Raw genomic sequence first — 18653 nt, 5'->3', positions numbered from 1 at the left:
GCATGCTTTAAAGACTCCGGTACTGCGGTAAGCGGAAAACAGTAACGGTTTGCTAAAAGTCCACATTTTCTCAAATAGCTTACCGGCGCAATTTAAAATTTCGGGGAGGAGTGAATCTAGACTCAATGGCCATTTCCTTGGTTTTAGGAGATGAACTTCTTCAACTAACTTCCATAATTTGTTTTTTTTTACACTTTATTGTATGTTTTAGGAAAGTGGGTACGACGCCATGGTTTACAAGTGCATCGCCGGTTCCTTTATCGTCGATAAACTTCTGAGAAGTGCGCAGATTATGACTCGGGCACGTGCATTTGGCCGGTAGATCGATGTACTGCCCAATGTTTATTTGCGTGCTTGTTTTTACAGCGTTTTTGGCACTGTATGCATCAGATAGTGTCTCCGTTCTGGTACGAATACCCAGGCGCCCTACTAAGGCCTAGTACTGCGAAAACAACGAACATTGCTCGCAATCATGCGGATACTTTAACTATAAACTTTTTGGCAACCTTTTTGCACCTTTAACTTCATCGTCTTACCCCAAAACGAACATATTTACGACTATGCAGTGGTGCGGAAGATTGCTTGCCTCACGTAAAACGCCGATTATCTTGTGTCTCAGATAAAGGTTTAGACACCCGGGAAACACGTCGGCTTTAAAATGCCGCACATTCATATATATATATATATATATATATATAAACGGGCAGTGGCGGTACGACTTCAGACACGATGTTTCCAGCGTACCGAGTGTCTAAAAAAAGATTAAGATTTTTTTTTGTCACAAGCATAAGCTAAGCATTTCCGAAATTCCGCAAACTGCCAGAATGAAAACTATTAGTGATTGGGGAAGATAGCAAGATTGCAAAACTTCCCAGTTGCCTAATTCAAAAGTTATAACCGTTTTGAAAACTTTTCAATGAGAAAGCGTGGCTGTTTCCGCCAGGCAGCAGACGCTATTAATTTCCATCTATTCACGAACTCCGCTGACCACCATTCCATTATTGAGCATTTCCGAAACTCCCTCAAACTCTCCCTCCAGACTACGCCAAATCCTAAGAATTCGGCACTTTATCCCAAGAAGATGAACGTTCAACGATGTGTAGTTTATATTTACGATGCGGAAATCCCATACATCCGTTATGGTGTGCCGTAGCAATTATAACTCCCGTTCAGGTCGAAACCAGGAAAAGGGGAAAACTTCCGCATCCCCGTAAACTCAGGCAGTGCTGCACGGTGCTGCATGTAACCGTAGATAGCTAACTTCAATACCCCTCCGTCTGTTTATTAACGCCCCGTTGGAATCTATTCCGCCCTCCAATTATTATTCCGCCTCCAGCTGCTAGTTTGGCCATTTTCTCCCGTAGCGCAATAAAAACGCCGGTTGTGTTTATTCCTTAACCAGAAAGTTCTGCAGTATTGTGCTTATCGATCGCGAAAATTAAACCGCATTGAAACGTGTTTTTTTTTTTTCCCCTTAGTTTCTCTTTTTGTGTGTGTGTGTGGGGGGCGGGGGGGGGGGGGGGGGGGGGAGGGGGCTGGATTTCGTTTACTTTGCCTGCACACAAGAGTGATCGGAATTGAATATATGATATTATTATTAATATTGTTGTTATGTTTGTGTTTCGTTGTTGTTGTTGTTGTTGTTATTGTCTCGACAGATCGTAAATTAAACGCAGCAGCCCCAGATTTAAAATTGGAAGCCGTTTGCTTGTTTTCCCGTCGATACGCATTTCCCTAGGCGCAGGGGAAGAGGGATTGAGTGGAGGAAAACAATAAAAAGGGCAAAACTCATTCATTCTTCCCTTTAATCTCGTTCCCCAAATGAACTCGTTAATTTTGAGGAGATGCTCCTTTTGGAGTTCACCATGGCTTCCAAGCGCCGAATTGAAAGCGTGCCAATCCCCTCGGCGTTTCATTAGTGGTGCACACGGATGCTGCGAGCATCGAACCAGTCCGAAGGATGATGTGTTTCGTCCCATCGCACGGCACGTGTGTACACACGTTTGCGTGGCACGGATTTGCAAAAAAAAAAAAAAAGCGGTGAACTCGACGAGGACACTATCACGTCCGCCGGAAGGTTGCTCTGGGATGGTATTGATTTCCTAGTACGACAGTTGAAGTAATCCAGGATTGGAGCAAATTGTATGCGTGCCGGGGATTACCGCGATCGCCGAAAGGCACACATGTTCAATTCAGCGGTTGCACTCATCACACTGGTAGGAGTATAATTAGAGATGTTCGTCGATGATGTGTCTCGTCATCATAGCAGCCTGCATGAAACATGTACATTGAATGCCCGAGATTTTTTTACCTTATTAGGTGCTTATTCTTTCAGCCAAACTACTTGTGATGTAAACGGTGCAATAAATAAAAAAATCAATCCTTTGTTGTTATTGTTTTTTTGTAATCTTGAAATTAAAATAAAATGCATCGTTAATAAAATTCGTAGGCATTTCTTCGTGCCCGAATGGCGTGGCTCTTGCCTCTGAAGGTATCCCCAGCAGTCAGTCACTAAGCGTTTAATTTGTGAACACATCATGGCTGCTTGAAATATTATATCTAGCCTTTCTTGAGCCATGCACCAAGCAATTGAAACGGCAGAAAGTGGTACGTACAGTTCGAAGTCGGAGGCACATCACTTCACAACCTTTCTTTTAATAAAGCATGTACCGTGCGCAACGCACGGTACATGCTTTTTTCTGAAATCACCCACATTATTTTTTAGACCCATGTTGTTACAAAAAAAAAAACAAAAAAAAAAAAACTTTCTCCAGACTCCGGTTTAAAAACATGCTTTTCGTGTAAGGCTTGTCAAATTATGAGGCGCTGGAGAAAGCCAGCCTTCTGCGCTGTGTCCTTATTTCGAACTATTTTTGTTCGCTTTCCGCCCATTGAAAAAGTATGAGGAAAGGGCCTCAGCACGCACCTCGTATCGCTACGCCGCAGCGTTCTTCCGCATCATAAAGGCCGTCTGCATTCATCGCCGTCACCATAGTATCAAAAGCCAATTTTCCGAACGCCATCTCCAAGCCAAAGTTTAATAGTTTTGTATTGTGCAGCCACAGACTGTCGTTGCGAAGCGGCGTTAACGCAGGCCGGGGGAGAGGGGGGGGGGGGGGGGGGGGGTTTAACACGCGCCCTAGTGACACACACGCCGTCCGAAAAGGTCATTCGGCGTTCGTTGCCATGGTGACGGCGATTAAAGCAGATGGCCTTTTTGCTGCGGAAGAACACTGTGGCGCAGCGAGACGAGGTACCTGCTGAAGCGCTTACCGCATGCTTTTTAATGGGAAGAACGCGAGCAAAATGAGTTCAAAATAAGGATTTAACACAGAAGGCTGGTTTTCTCCAGCGCCTCATAATTTGACGAGCTTTACACGAAAGGCGTGTTTTTATAACCCTCCCGCACACTTTTTTTTTTTTATGCGTAACGTGGGTCTAAATCATCAAACTGCCGTCAATTATTTGGTCTGCTGTATAGTGTTGACATCCTGACTCTACCTATTTCATGAGCGGTTCATTAAAAGCGTCAAATCAAGCCATCAGGTTTGCCCGCAAGCCCGCTGATGGGCCCATCGGTGGCCGAATGCGTTGACGTACTACAGCTTGGAGCACAGGGAGCGAAAGCTCGCACTGCAAAGACCCAAGAATCCCGGATTCAATTCCCTCCCCAGCCCGCCTTGATTCGGATGATCATCGTACCGGCTTGCGGCCACGTATCACTAGTGCGCGAAGCACGTCAAAAGATCCCAATCTAGTGATTGCACCGCACTGACTAAATTTTTGTCAACAATCGCGACGCCAGAGGCCCACTAAGACTAACTAACTCTCCGCTGTCTAAACAAGCAATTAACACGATTACTTTTTAGGGCCATCTAATGAAGCGTGTGCGCACCTTCTCTTCCCAGGTACATGGCCATCATGCGTCCGCTGCGGCCTCGCATGTCCCGGGCGACAACGCTGAACATCGCCATCTGGATCTGGGTTGCGAGCAGCCTGCTCTCGCTGCCCAACATCCTGTACTCGACCACCAAGGCCGAGGTGTTCGGCAACGGCGACTCCCGCGTCATCTGCTACATCTTCTGGCCCGACGGCGACGTCACCGAGAGTCACGACGAATACCTGTACGGGTCGCTTGGACTTCCTTACTTGAAAAGGCTACATCACACACTTGCGACTGTTTCTCACAACCGAGTATAGGCCCGTTCACACTCTTGCGACCTCTTAAACCTGGGTTCCTTAAAACTTCTTAAACCGGAGAACACAGTGGCGCCATCTATTGGGAAGCAGTGTAAACTCGGCGGTCCGGCATATTTTTTTATTTCTCGCGCATTATCCTTTCTTTCTTGGCTCGAAAAACTTTTGTCAATGTTATAAGCGAGCCTTTTTATTGGTATTACGCACATTTGACCTCGGAAATCCCGCAAAACCTTCGCTCTTGTGAAATGCAGTTCCAGGGTCACCGCATAGATGGCGCCACAATGCGAGAGTGTTCCGTCATTCTAAAAACATTTAAGAAGTTTTAAGAGATCTCGTCTCTCTCAGTCGTACTTGGTCGCAAGAGTGTGAACGGGCCTTATCATAAAACTTCTTATGATCTCTTACGCCGAGAGAACGCACTGGCGGCATCTATTGGGCCGGAACACTTGGCCGTTTGGTATATATAGGTTTTTCTTTCGCGCATCATTCTTTTCTTTTTTTTTTGCTTCAGAAACATTTGGGAATAAACCCGACCATTTCTTTTAAATAGCGCCTACATTTTATGTCGCAAATACCGTAAAACCTTCGTTCTTGTGAAATGCGCTTTCGGGTTTATTTCATAGATAGCACCAGCGTGCCAATGCTTTGTCTCGTCGTAATTTATCAAAAGAACTCGGTCGCAGGCAAGCGCAAATGTGTGAACCGCCCCCAGCGCCACGCAATATCCGCTTCCTTAAGCACTGCGGAAGATACGAGCTGTGTCGCCGGATGGTGGAAAATTGCCCATAGAATCGAATTTGAACGCGCGGAAAATCAGACGTATATTGCAAAACTATTTCTCGTATTACAGATGCGTTCAAATTAAACTTGCCTTTGCTTCTTACAGCTATAGGTTTGCATCGCAATATATGAGATTTCTCACGATTCGGGGACGCAAATACGAGGTTGATTTGACTTATTTTTAGTCCAAGAGAGCTTCCATCGCGCAGTACATCCAAAGTAGTTCCAATATGCACGGCCCTAAGATTAACTGGTCTGGAGACTGAGACCTTTTCGTCGCGTTATGGGAGAGCCGTTCCTAAGGACAAATTGAATTCGACGAATTGGAGCGTGCTGCTATAAGTAACAGAGATACAAAGAAGGCGACATAATTAAAGGACGAAGATAACGTTTTGTCCTGTCTTTGTCCTTTATGTCCCTTCGCTTTTATCCCAACTAAATGAAGCACCACAGGCATGTTGCCGTCGTTAGGGGTCAGCCAAAATGATTTGATCTGAGAATCTAACAAATAAACGTGGCTTCGTAGAAGCCACCACGGAGAAAGTTGCTGGAGGCATCTATATTAGAACACCCCGCGGACTCGTCGGAAGAAAGGGACGATTGAAAGCTCCTCTCTACCTGAGGCCTGTAGGGGTCATATTGCTTCGAAAAAATTGAAACGCAAGAGCGCTACATCTTCTTTAATAATATATATCAGGAATGGCCAGGCTGACCCGGCCGAAGAGCCGTAAGCAAAACCACAAAACTTCTAAGTGTCGCGTACCCCCCCCCCCCCCCCCCCCTTACGCCTTTGAAAGCATAAGAAAGCCGCTTGCGGGCGACAACTGTAAGCCGGTAAAAATAACAGTGAGCACAGAGCATGTTCCCGGTCTTTTATAAACTTCAACATAACATCGGTGACTAGTGGAAACTATGTATGAGTTCAACCCGGGCTTCCGCGACCTTCAAGAAGAAACGATATGGAGGGAACATCCGTTATCCGTTATCTAAAGAGGACAAGTATCACCGGCGAGTGACAAAGGACTTGTGGCAGAACATTGCCTCGACCCCAAGCCAAAGTGCATACATGGTTTGAGAGTCCCTGTCCTTGGTGCCCTTCCCCCTAGGGTCCTGCAAACCCCCTCGAACATTGAACGAAGCTCGATCTGTGGAAATATACGACTGAAAAACGGTTCGACTGTACGTATGGGGATACAAGGCTGCCAAACCGTAAGCTGTTCTTTATTCTGAAATCCTTTCCTTCATTCTAGGGGAAACGCGGAAAGGGGCAGAGGGGGATGGGGGGAGGGGGGGGGGGGGGGGTTCACTTTACGAGGAATCCGCGAGCCGGATTTAGACCAGCAAAGAGCCGCATGCGGCTCGCGAGCCGCGGTTTGGCCACCCCTGATATATATCAATGTTTCTATGTTTCTGATATATTTTTTAGCTTTTTTTCACATTGTCTTACTCCTACGGAAAAAAAAAGGGGGGGGAGGGGTCAGTGACACTTTGTTGGGTGGAAAATGCCGACGTTTACAGATCAGTAAGAGTTTATTTAACGGCCATGGTACGTGGTGCTGTCAAAACGAGAGCAGATAGCGTGCGCGTGTTACACCTTTCAAAACACGTAATTTTGTTTTCTAAACTGTTATTTCAAAAATAACAAAAAGAAAAAAAATGCATTCTTCACGATTGGGAGGCAACACGCAGCTCCGTTTTTCATCGTTATTTCCGTGGATTTGTTTCTAGCGCCGTTAGTAGCCACCACGTAACTTTCAAATCTAAGCATAATCCTCTTTCAACCAGACGTTTCCCTCGAAAAGTTTAGCACAAACAGCAACTCAACTACCAATCGACGGGGGAGGTTGGTATACAAGCAGACACCTACATTGCGAAAATCTTAAACTAAAGAAACGGAAACTATGCACTTTAGAGAAAGGTATGTTCTTCCGAAACGTTGCATTTGAGTTTCAAATGTTTGTATCTGTTGTCCACTTTCTTCATTCCTCAGTGTCTCCTGAGTCCTTTCCTCAATAGTTAAAGGTCCCCAGCACGCTTGTCTTTTCTCTGCTATTTCTATCCATTTACAAAAATTGTAATTCCTCTTTCTTTTTCTTCTTTTTTTTTTTGTTGTTGTTGTGGGACGCTGATTTAGGAAACGTCAGTATCAGTTTAACATCATCCTGACTAGACCTTGCTATAAGTATACGACTATTACTGGACGTAGACATTAATCCAATGGATTGACACCCACCTAGACTTTCGTTAAGCCCACGTTTTGCCGCGACGGCAATCGCCTTAAACCGGGATCAACGGGTCCACTACGAGTTTCAGCGGTTGTCTCACGCCACATCCGTCCCACGGGGTGCCATCACCACCCCCGAGTCTCAATTACGGAAGAGCCGGTTTACGCCCCAGGCTATAAAAGCTGAGCCCCTGGTTTAGCGCCAGACCAAAGTTGCTTGGTTTCGCCAGCCATTTTGCCACAATTGAAACTTCGCAGCGCAAGCTCAATAACGCATATGTTCCGTAGCTTATTCTCTTTTTCGCAACAGAGCATCAAAGGCTCAGTAACTTTCTTAATCGTAAAAGAAAACACGGGCGACGTAATAAAGTTAGATTAAATTGTCTTCGGGACTTCAGGAAAACCTCGAGCGAGCGCAGAAAATATCTCTGAGAGCCAAGAACAGGAAAAATTATTACCGTTCGATGAACTACGTGCACTTGCTTTAGCCCATACTACTTCCTCCCGTCGTAACTTTCTGGTTCCCTTCTGCAATAACTCGAGAAAGGAATTCCATTATCTTTCTTTACACCATAACGCCCATGGCATAGAGGAGCCGAGTTGTAAGAGGAAGTTAACAACATCCGGGATATTCATGAAGAACTCGAACATCAAATTGCCAACTGATTCTGGAAGGTTCTAAAACGGTCGCCGTCTCTCCTGATAGGCAAATTTTCTAGGTTGCAACCTTTTTTTTCTTCGCCCGTGCTATCTACAGACTACAGCTAGCGATTTAACTGATGAGAGAGATCTAAGTTGAGCTCATCAGAAACTAGCATCGTGGTTACATCTATGCCATCTATGTAAGTGTGGACGACCGTGATTTAGGAGATGTTGGTCTAACGACGTGGTAAGAGTGCTTCTATGAGTAGGCCATAAGTCTGACTTACTGCAGTAAGGTTTTATGCATATACGAGACAATGCATTGGTGTGCTTTTAGGCAACTTAAGCCGGGGTCCCACTGCTCATACATGGTAGAAAAGACAGTCTGCCAACACGACTCATCGCAATATCCGTGGTTCGAATGCCGCGGGCCTAGTTTCTCCTTGAACTCATTCCCATGCGGCATTTGAAGCACGGATCTCGCGGTGACTCGCATTCGAATCTGTATGCAGAATGTATTTTGTATGATCTATTTCTTTATTCTTTATTCAAAGATTACCCCGCATCGCCCGAAGGCGTTTTTGCAAGGAAATTACAATCTTGAAAAAAAACGAAAAAACATATCTTCATTTGTAGAACACGCTTGGTCTTCAGTCAACCTATTCTACTCTGCAACGGTTTTAACAAAAAAAAAAAAATTCGCATACGTGTTTGTCTTGGCGCGGTACTCTCGGATTTTGAGCACGTAATCAGTCCGCCTAGAAATATAATGTGGGTGTTTTAAATATATTTCTTTGTTAATACCGGTCTTATTATTATATAAAAAAAAAATAAAAAAAAAATTCAATCTCAACTTTTTTCGTCGGGAGGAAAGTAGTTCCCAATTCGATCCTTTTTCCTTTCTTTTCCTTTTTTTTCATTTTAGTTCAGCTCTCCCCCCGCCCATACCGATCCAGGACAAACCTAACATATCTCTTTTGAATTCTTTCCGATTTATCGATCAAAGTTTTTGCGAAGGGTCCCAGACGGCACAGGCATATTAAAACATTTGTCTGACACATGCTAAATACGCGGATTTCTTCAAATCAGGTTGTGAGCATTTCCAATTACTTTGAATAAAATTGAGCGCCCTGCCAGCTTTCACGATCACGTCATCAACAGGAGCGTTCCAAGAACAGTCGGATGATAGAGTGACACCCACATCGATTCGTTACTTAGTAACTTCCCATTTTTTTCTTTTTCTTCGTAAAGACAGGTGCACACACTTTTTTTTATTTATTTTAATTCATCTGCCACGTGAAGCACAACGTGTTTTCTACACGGCAACAATAAACTGCGCATCGCCGTGCGCTTACTCTCTGCCCAAATCTGGCGATAGCGGTGTTGGCACCAGCTGGCAAAGTTTGAGAGCCTGTCGTCGCCTAGTTCGAAACTTATAAGCGATTTTCGAACATCTTCAATGAGGAAACGGCCACCAACGAAGCCCGCAAATACGCGAAAATGATTGGCGAACGTGGTGCTCCCCGTAACGTGTTTTAAGTAATGGCGTTAGCGGTAACGTGTTACTTTTTTTGGTAACGTTGTAACGTACTCGTTACGTTTTCAAAACAGTGAGGTGGGACGTACTTACGTTCCTTATTTTGAGTAATGCGTAACGTAGTTACGTTACACGTTACATATTCTTTTCCAAACGTAAAAAAAAAATTTAAGCTTTAATTTTTTTGTGTGTTTTTAGGCGACAAGTTATGTGAATGTTTGCGTTTTTTGCGTTTATTTATCTGATTTTTTTGTGAGTATTTGGGCGGAACCGCAGAAAAGATAAGGTAATCATGTTTCGTTCTTGAGCGGAAATAATGTTTCTTGAAATTTGGGGCTTATACATACCTGTAACGCCAAAGAGTAAAACGTGTTAATTCATAGATAAATAAAAAGTAACGCAAAAGTAACGTGCGTTACTTTTTAACGGTAACGCATTTCCTTTTTATTAGGTAACGTAGGTGGGTAACGCGTTCCTTTTATTTGTAAGTGACGAGTAGCGTATTTTGTCGTTGTTGTTGTTTTTGGTAACGCTTACAATACGCTGGGCGAACGCTGCCGGAAACGCGCTCCAATTTCGGTTAGTCATTTCCGTAAATCGGTAATAACTTTTTTTTAAACTACACAACTGTAAGTTTTGAAACTTCGACGCCAAGGGCTCTATGAAGCCGTCAAACACGAAAGTGTAGCCGTAAGTTCGCTGGAGCTCACCGAATGTATTTCAGCAGCTAAAGCGTGGAGTCACCGCTGCGCGTGACCATCGGCAATCTCCGTAAACTTAGACACCAACATTTTTTTTTTTTTTTTTTTTTTTTATGATTGTTTGGTTTTTAGACTGTCAAGCACAAAGTTGGGGCCGAAGTTAGCAGAGCTCGCCGATTGGGCTCTCTCGACGATGACTTCGCGCTTTTGCCACCGACGTCCGATCGGCGCGATTTGTAAACTTCGGCTCCAATTTTGTACTTGACGAGTCTAGGACCCCTGGCCCCAACCACTAACGCTACAATTGGGCAGAGGCTGAGCGCACGAAAAGGCGTAATGTATTTTCGGCAAAAAAAAAAAAAAACAAAAAAAACACGGTTCTTTTTTCTTCCAGACACCGCTTATATTTAAAGCGGCTGTGCAACGATATTAGGTAGGAACGTCTCTCATTTTACAAAAGCTTACTGGCACTAGTGCGACCAAAGTATGCTTGCACGCAACACCACCGACCAAGAAGCTTCTTTGTCGCCGCGTAATTGCAAGAATAAAAGCGAACGTTTTCTTTCCGTCTCTCCTCCACGAACCTTGATGACGGAGTTTCGGGGATCGCATCGTTGTCGCTGTCAACAACGCGATCCTGAGGATTTATTCATCAATATTTGCGATCCCTGCGGTGGCGTTATTTAAGTCCGGTTCATACAGTGGACACCAGGGTCCCTAATCTGGACACTTAGCGAAGACGAATCAGTGAAAAATCCGGCGGCAGTGATTGGCCAATGCCACAGTTGACCTTGGCGCCGGCCAATCATTGCCGCCAGATTTCGCGCCGACTTTTTCGCCAAGTGTTCAAATTAGGGCACCAAGCGCGGTGCGAGCATTCGAGTTGGGCTTCTGACATTCGATGCCTCGACACGCATTCGGATAGTGGTTGTGCCCAATCGTTGCTACGCCGGAAATCGCCCAATCTTTGTGAGTAACGCGTACCTCCTGCTGCCAACCCCAGCGCGTGGCTATCAGAAACATTGGCGGCATACAATCGGCTCCGGATCACGTGGCCGCTTGTTCTGGTTACCAGTTGAGGCAGTTAACGCTACTTGTTTTCCTATATTTCTTTCCTCATCTCCCATTAAGTGAAGAAAAAAAAAGGAAGAAAAAAAAACTTACGAATCTTTTATGGGTTATGAATGTCAAGGAATATGCATAAGCGGTATTTACCAAAAGTACAAAAATCGCTGCACCGCCCCCTTAATCAGTCCGGTTATGTGCAACAACAACCCTGCAACCGGCCGGTTACTGTATAGGTTCCGCCTTGCGAAGTGCCCGTTTCCATTGTGTCGACGACGTCCCGTTGCAGGTACAACGTGGTGATCCTGATCGTGGCGTACATGATTCCGGTGACGTCGATGGCGTTCACCTACTTCCGCGTGGGACGCGAGCTTTGGGGAAGCCAGAGCATCGGCGAGTGCACCGCCAAGCAGATAGAGGCCATCAAGTCCAAGAGGAAGGTGAGTAATTCCTCCCCCGCGCCTCGCGCTCCGCTCTACTTCTCCGAAGGACCTCACCCCAGACTGCCGGGCTTCCTTGATTGTCGTAAGATAATAGAGAGTTTTAGTAGACCGTGTTTCCTCTCCGCTAGCCCTCCACTACGAAGAAACCGCCACTGCGCCTGCGCACCGATGGCCATGGCTGTAGAGTTCCGGGTAGCGGAGGGGCCTAGCGGAGCGGGAAATACGGTCTACTAAAACTCGCTAATAGCGAGTTTTAGTAGACCGTGTTTCCGCTAAGCCCCTCTGCTACCCGGAACTCAACAGCCAAGGCCATCGGCACGCAGGCGCAGTGGCGGTTTCTTCATTGCGGAGGGTTAGCAGAGGGGGAAACACGGTCTGCTAAAACTCCCTAATGAAAAGTTCGAGTACATCGTTCCGATAACGGCACGATGCACACGCAAAGGCGTCGGCGGGGTATCGGATATCAATATCGAAGTTAGCGGAACAATCTACTAAAACTCCCTAATTGCTTTCGCCCGTATGGGGTCCTCCGAAAATTGTAAATGTATAATGATACGTGATTTTTAATTAAAATTTCAAGGGTGTAAATCTTTTATCTCTGCTTGGAAATGCAATTGTTACATAATCTCAGGAGCCCTGTGTGAGTATTTGATTTAAGCCGCTTTCTATTCATCTTTTCAGAAGTTATTGTGCTCGTATCCTGATGAACGCTAAAAAGAGTATGCGTATTAGTTTAGACAAAAAATGTAACTGTAATATTGGCCAAAAAAAATGAATTTGCAGCAAACCTTTACGGTTTTCTTGCGTATGCATATGTGTGCGCCGCAAGAAGCAACAGAATATAAGCTAAACTAAACATCGCAATTGCACGTTAAAAAAATAGTGTTTTATTGGGTTGCTTTTGCACGCTCGATATCGTTCCGAGCCCGCGCTTGAATGCACAGCAGCCCGACCTTCCGATACGTATATCGTTCTGGTAAAGCACGATCTCTTGAAACTTCATTTTCTGCTCCCAAACGCTCGAAAACTACCCGGTCAGGCTAAGCGCCGGAGATCTTCAGATATCGAGAATTTCGATGCTCTCGGCCGGCGAATAGCCGGCGTGGGGTTAATGTAATTACCGCCAAACGCTTTTAATTCCCATACGCGGGCTGAGGAATGCAAATTAATTCCTCTAACATAATAGCTTCGACGCCTTCTTTTAGTCGGCGCCATCGGCCGAATTAAAAGTCAACCGCCGGAAGCAACAAATCTCTCCCACAAAACTTTAGTTCGATGAACTTCCCCAAACTTTTTCTTCGCCAACACATCGTAATCGCCTACAATTCGGGTCTCCGCAGCGGCTGGCAAAGACCAACAAGAGGAAGAAATAAAAAAATAAAAAATCGGCTAACAGTCGGCCCGCATCGTTCGGAGACCCATCCCACATCAAAGCAGCTCTGCGCCCGCAAACAATCGCGTATCACGCCGACGTACCTTCCCTCGAGATTGCGAACGGCCACAAAAAGAAGCCAATCGACGAAGCCGATATCCACGCCTGTCCTAATTCGCAGTGCTCCGAAGCAGGCAGGGAGACGTAGATACAACACTAAACATACATACTACATTCTGTTTCATCATTCGATGGACCACGAAGGACGCTAGAAGCTATCGGAGGCAACCTAATGCCGTGTGAATGTCCCGTAGCCTTCAGTAGGGATGCTGCGAGGCGCGGTAAACTTAGTCACGTGACGCAATTCAGCACTGGATTGGTTGGGGATGACTCGTAACGTTCCCTGCGGTTCATCGTAAGGTGAAAGGCAATATGGATTCGTCCCGCGGTGCTCGTAGTTCGTTTGGCTGTGGAGAATTTCTTTCATCCAAGTGGTCTCACTCTTGTCAGTGCGCTTGCGCAGTCTAGCCTTCCGCCAGACCAGACGCTCAGCACGTTCAACAGAAGCAAAAAGGGAAGAAGGGGGGGCGGTGTCTGTTGAAAACGGCGAGCGGCGCTGCTGGTAGCTCGTTGTTTCAGCACAATCAGCGAAAGTGAGGAAGCTGAGAACAGCGTAACGCTCCGTTTCCTCGTCCGTCGGCCGAGACCCCGCGACCGACGTTGCCGCCGAGATAAGGCCCACTATAGGGCCGACTCCCAAAGCACAAATGTGAAACAGCTCCGTAGTCTGTTGCCATTGCGCGGATGCTGCGTCGCGCCGATGTTACGCGAAAAAACAATCGCAGAAAGGCGCGCCTATTTTTTTCCTTTTTAATTCTTTGATGGCCTTGTTGGTTGTTTGATGCGAGCGTCTGTAAAGTACATTTTCGCCTTTGTTTCCTTCGTCGGCTTTCTCTTCTCGCTGTTTTGATAGAGGCCTCGACGGAAACAATGAGGTCTTTTTCTCGGTCGTAAAAACTCGGGATGTCTCTCTCTCTCTCTCTCTTTCTCTCCCATTCTTTCTCTTAATCTCTGCGGGACACAAAAACTTTTGAACTTCGCAAATGGAGAACGCTTTGTTGCTCAACGCTCGGAACAGTCCGAGTCTACCATTGCAGACGACATTGTTCCGCTCTTGGTCGTTGCACTTCTCAGAACGATTCCACTTTTTTTCTTTTTTTGTAGATTTCGTAGCTCGTTGTAGATTTTATACATCCTGGAAAATTTTGTTGTTGTTTTCTCGTTCTAGCATTGTCGCTTTTGTTCTCAGAGTTATACTCGAGTCTGCTGCACGCTCACTAAGTTGAGTTACTTGTTGGGTCTAAAAGGCCGTCTAGACGAACTTGTCGCGTCGTTCTTTTTCGGCCTGAACTAAATGCAGCGCCTTTTTAGGCGACGCTCGACTTGATATTCATTCCCTGTAGTCGCCGTGTGACAGACTGCACCCCATGAAGAATTGATATCCATGTTTGATTTTGACATTCAAGAATGTTGTATCGTAGAATGCTTTAGAACTCGTTTCAAACTTTTTTTGAATAGTGTAGGTCTTATCAAACTTAAATGCCACTGGAAAAAACAAAAACAAATTTGTTTCTTGAAACTGTAAGCCACATTATGTTCTTCCTCTCCTATGACGGCCCTGTTCGAATAATGTGAATAAATGAATAAATAAAGAAGAATGAATGGGATTGAATAAGTGATGTTTCATCTATTTTATACGTATGTACAGCACATATGTAAATTTAGGAAACACAACCTTTTAAACCGCTCAAGGGTCCTTCTGTTTTCTTGTCTTTTCTTGCGCACGGCGCCTGTCGCTTAATTTTAGATAGTTCCCGAGGGTGTCTTATGGTTCCTCCCGGGAAACGCTTCGACTTACTAAGAACCTTGCAAAGGAGCGTTTTTGAGTGTTCTGCTCCGGTATTACTTTGTTGAACTTGTCAGTCCTGAAAGAAAAAAAAAAAGAGGGGGGGGGGGGCAATTTATTTTTAATTCCGTTCGGGTATGGCCAGAGTGCCCGCGAGGCCAAAGCAGACTCGAGCCAAGCAAGCCTCGTGTATTCTCAGAGTAAGCTAGTTTGCGCACAGTCCGGAAATACACCGCTCTTGTTTTGGAAGATTTGTGTTTGAGCCCGGTCAACAAATATTTTTCACGCAAGGTGATAACAATAAAAAAGAATTGAAAAGTTCAGTAATATGGTTAGGGCCCTCAGGAAACGAACTGCTCGACTTTTCCATTCGACGGTGACAGCTATAGCTAAAAACGTTTTCGAACTTCACCTTTTCTTTGTGTTGCCCACGTTGAGGTCATAGCAAGGAATTTTCGTTTCTTTTTTTTCTTATTGTCTTTTTAAGATAAAATTGTTGAGTGTAAAGATTACCTGAAATGAATCGTGCATTTCTTTTGTTTCTCTGTGTGTGTGTGCGCGTGCGTGCGCGTGCGTGCCTATGGATAGTTGAGGAGAAAAGAGCTTTAAGGCATATTTTTAATATTCTGAAATTAAAATAAAATCTGGATAATGTGGGTTTTATTTCATCTCCTTCAGTGGATTCAATTTTAGCAACCCATACAATAAAACAATACTGAGTGTACGTTTATTTGTACCGAGAAAAAAAGTTTATTTTAAACGCTTTTACGACATATATATACCTTCCTAAATATTCCCCCGGGCACAGTATAGTCCCCACAAAAGTGAAAACGTGAGGGCGTGTCTTTCGAAGGCCCGGCCTTCAGCACGCGCTCCGTGCCTTCCGCCGTGCTTCGGCTGCGCGCCCGCGGGCTCGAGTCTCACCATACGCCGAAGCAATGTCGAAGGTAAGAAGCTCGGGCGCTGGGGCTATGACAATGGAAGCTCCTCCCTCCCGCTCTCACCTCGCGAATAACTCTATGGCACTGCCCCAGTTGTTCTTTCGTGGAGCGTATGGCGTGTGCATAAAAAAGTTCGGCCAATCTTTTGAGAAACAGCCGGTATAAGAAGGACCAATCTGAAAGGATTCTCTATACAGATAAACCATTCGATGGACGTATATAAGCCGCGCTCACACTGATAATACATCATACAAAGAAAAACTGTCCGCAGACATGAGGCTCCAAACATACTTGACGCGTGTACGCGGACAACTTCGCCAACATGTCTGGAGCGAACATCGCGTCTTTTGCACGATGTCTGAGCAATGTGACTCTCCGGCTTCGCCCCCGGTTGAAAATCTCGAAACGAAATCTCGCTGCCTTGAATTGAGAGCGGGAACCCCCGCATCGGAATATTGAATCTTCCACAAATTTCGTGCTTACCGAACGGACCATGTGCACCCCCCTCCATGTTCTCCGGTCAGCAAACGCCCTGCCGGTGAACCGTTGGACGCGGCTAGAATGCGTTGGACTTAGAGTGCGGCCTCTGCGAGTCTTCGCGACATCTTGCTCAATGTCCCGTGATCTTATTTCCGAGTCGTTTAGCAGCCGCAGCAACAGCAGCAGCTGTTGGTGTTGTCGCCCTGGTTCCCGGCTCGCGCAAGTCCAGCTTTCTCGGACCTGGGGCGTGACCGTCCTTCCTAAGTATATAGCTTCCCGAGATCCGCCGTGGTGGCGGCTCTCGGCTGGAAATTTCCCGCGGGACCACCGCGTCGATGGGGTCAACGTCAGCGCCTTAAATTGTTTCGCCGTGGGTGTTCAATCTCGGGCTTGTATAGAACCTCGCCCTCTGAATCCCCTATGAGCCTCTTTTCTTCGTTTCCGCATAACCTGGCGGAGGGTGAAAGTTAGGGGCTCTTGTGAGCCGTGACAGGGGTGTTCACGTGACTGCTCTTTACGGGAGGAGTGTGCGCAACGCTGGTTGGATCGTTGTCTCCGCATTAAAGTCCGCACCCGCTGCATACAGTCCGAAAGGGGTATTTTGACTGAAAAAAAAATAAACATATTTCCTTAGTTCTCATCCGGTCCCCGGTGCATGGTCCTATAGGGACCAGTTTATGAAATAAATAGTAGAACTTTATCTAAAGGCACTTTTCCCTGCGTAACGTTTTATTTACAATATTTACAAATTAGCAACTACGCCGTTCCAAGGCGTCGATGCAGATCTGTAGCTCGCGCACCTCTCGTGTCCGCTTCGTCTTCTTTCCTAGACTATTCACTACAGTCTAAAAGGTCGAATTTTCACAGCAAGAAAAAATGTTTTTGCTAAGATAATTCCCATCCGGTGCATACAGTCTGCGCGTGGTCCACATTCCGCGCTTAAAGGATTTACACGAAGAGCACACCTCCGAATATGTCTGCTTTATTAGTGCACAAATAAGCTTTTTATCATAGAGAAACCATACTGGAAGTAAAATATCACTCACAATAGCCGTCGCATCTAGAGGTAAAAGACATCTATACTCGGTCGTATTTTTTATTCAAAACAGATTTTTGAAAAAAGGCGTCATTGCTGCTACGTGAATGCCAGCTTCACTGTATGTTGCTTGAGCTCCTTGTATATACAGGGGGCGCACAGCCGTCTCAGTGTGGTAAGTATTTAACTAAAATTGGCAAATTAACTTTCTCTTTTTTTTAAATAAACATGATTATATTTAGACATTTCATGAACGTAATTTAAAAACCCTAAATCAGTCATTTTTAGAAAGTCGTTGAGCGCGTGAGGAGCGCAGTAGTGCGCTAAAGTTGCGCTCACGCAGCAGGAGCAAGGCTGTGGGTGCGATGAGGTGCCCGCGCGAATATTTTCGGCTCCTATCATAGCCCTAGCCTTGTACCTGTTGCACAAAAGGTACCTATAGCGCACTACAACGCTATAGGCACGCGTTGTAGTACCTCAAAGTATTTCTAAAAATTATTGATTTACTCCTTTTGGATGACGCTCAGCAAGTTCTCACTCATTAAAAATTAAATTAACGAGTCTTACGTAGTTACTCACCAGACTGCAACGGTTGTTCGCTCCTCGAATGTCCGCCGAGCTCAAGAAAAATGTAGTGAAGACGGCATTTACGTAGCAGGAAAGACGCCTTTTTTTTCTGCTTTGAATAAAAAATGTCACCCGGTATAGCCCGCCCTGTACAATGTTCACACCACGTAAAATGTCAACTCTTAAACGTGTCAAGTACGCGGACTAGAGTCCTCAAAATACGGTATGTTGTCCGGTGCCTTGTTCCGTCTCTCTAAGTGGCTCGCTAGATTCCTAGCCTTCGCCCTTTGCCTAGTGCATTGTAGAATTCAACAAATAATGCGGAGAATTGCTACACCCTTTAAAGACGAGGGGAAGTTTGCTTGAGTTTCGCTTTGCGCATGGTCAAAGGCTTAAGGCTGCTTCACACACTTTCGACTGCTTACGACCGGATAGACTAAAACCCGGTTTTAATACTCTTGTGACTGGTTACGACCGGATAGACTAAAACCCGGTTTTAATACTCTTGTGACTAGTTTTGACCGAATAGACTAAAACCCCGTCTTAATACTCTTGTGACTAGTTACAACCGGATAGACTAAAACCCGGTTTTAATACTCTTGTGACTGGTTACGACCGCTGTGCAGACGATAGCTAACAGCCACAAGGGGCTTGAAAACCGTTTTTTTTTTTTTGTTTGACCTCCCCGGTCGTAATCAGTCACACGTGTGTAAACCAATTTTTAGAGACCGTTTGGCCTTGAGTTGTAGTTTTCGAGAT

At 45.4% G+C, this 18653-nt stretch overlaps 1 protein-coding gene across 1 annotated transcript in view; it reads left to right on the top strand.

Annotated features, from left to right (window-relative positions):
• Positions 1–3888: 3888 nt before the first annotated feature.
• Positions 3889–18653, top strand: part of LOC8035254 (tachykinin-like peptides receptor 99D) — a 29976-nt gene continuing 15211 nt past the window's right edge. The window contains exons 1-2 of the mRNA XM_042290546.1: positions 3889–4124; positions 11439–11589. Coding sequence (XP_042146480.1) covers positions 3913–4124; positions 11439–11589 — 363 coding nt within the window. The 5' untranslated portion in view covers positions 3889–3912. The remainder of the gene's footprint in view (positions 4125–11438; positions 11590–18653) is intronic.

Source organism: Ixodes scapularis, unplaced genomic scaffold (genome assembly GCF_016920785.2).
Source record: "Ixodes scapularis isolate PalLabHiFi unplaced genomic scaffold, ASM1692078v2 PGA_scaffold1__304_contigs__length_218370807, whole genome shotgun sequence".
Lineage (NCBI taxonomy): Eukaryota > Metazoa > Arthropoda > Arachnida > Ixodida > Ixodidae > Ixodes > Ixodes scapularis.
The sequence above is the reverse complement of the archived record's forward strand: the minus strand, read 5'-3'. Positions and strand labels throughout refer to the sequence as shown.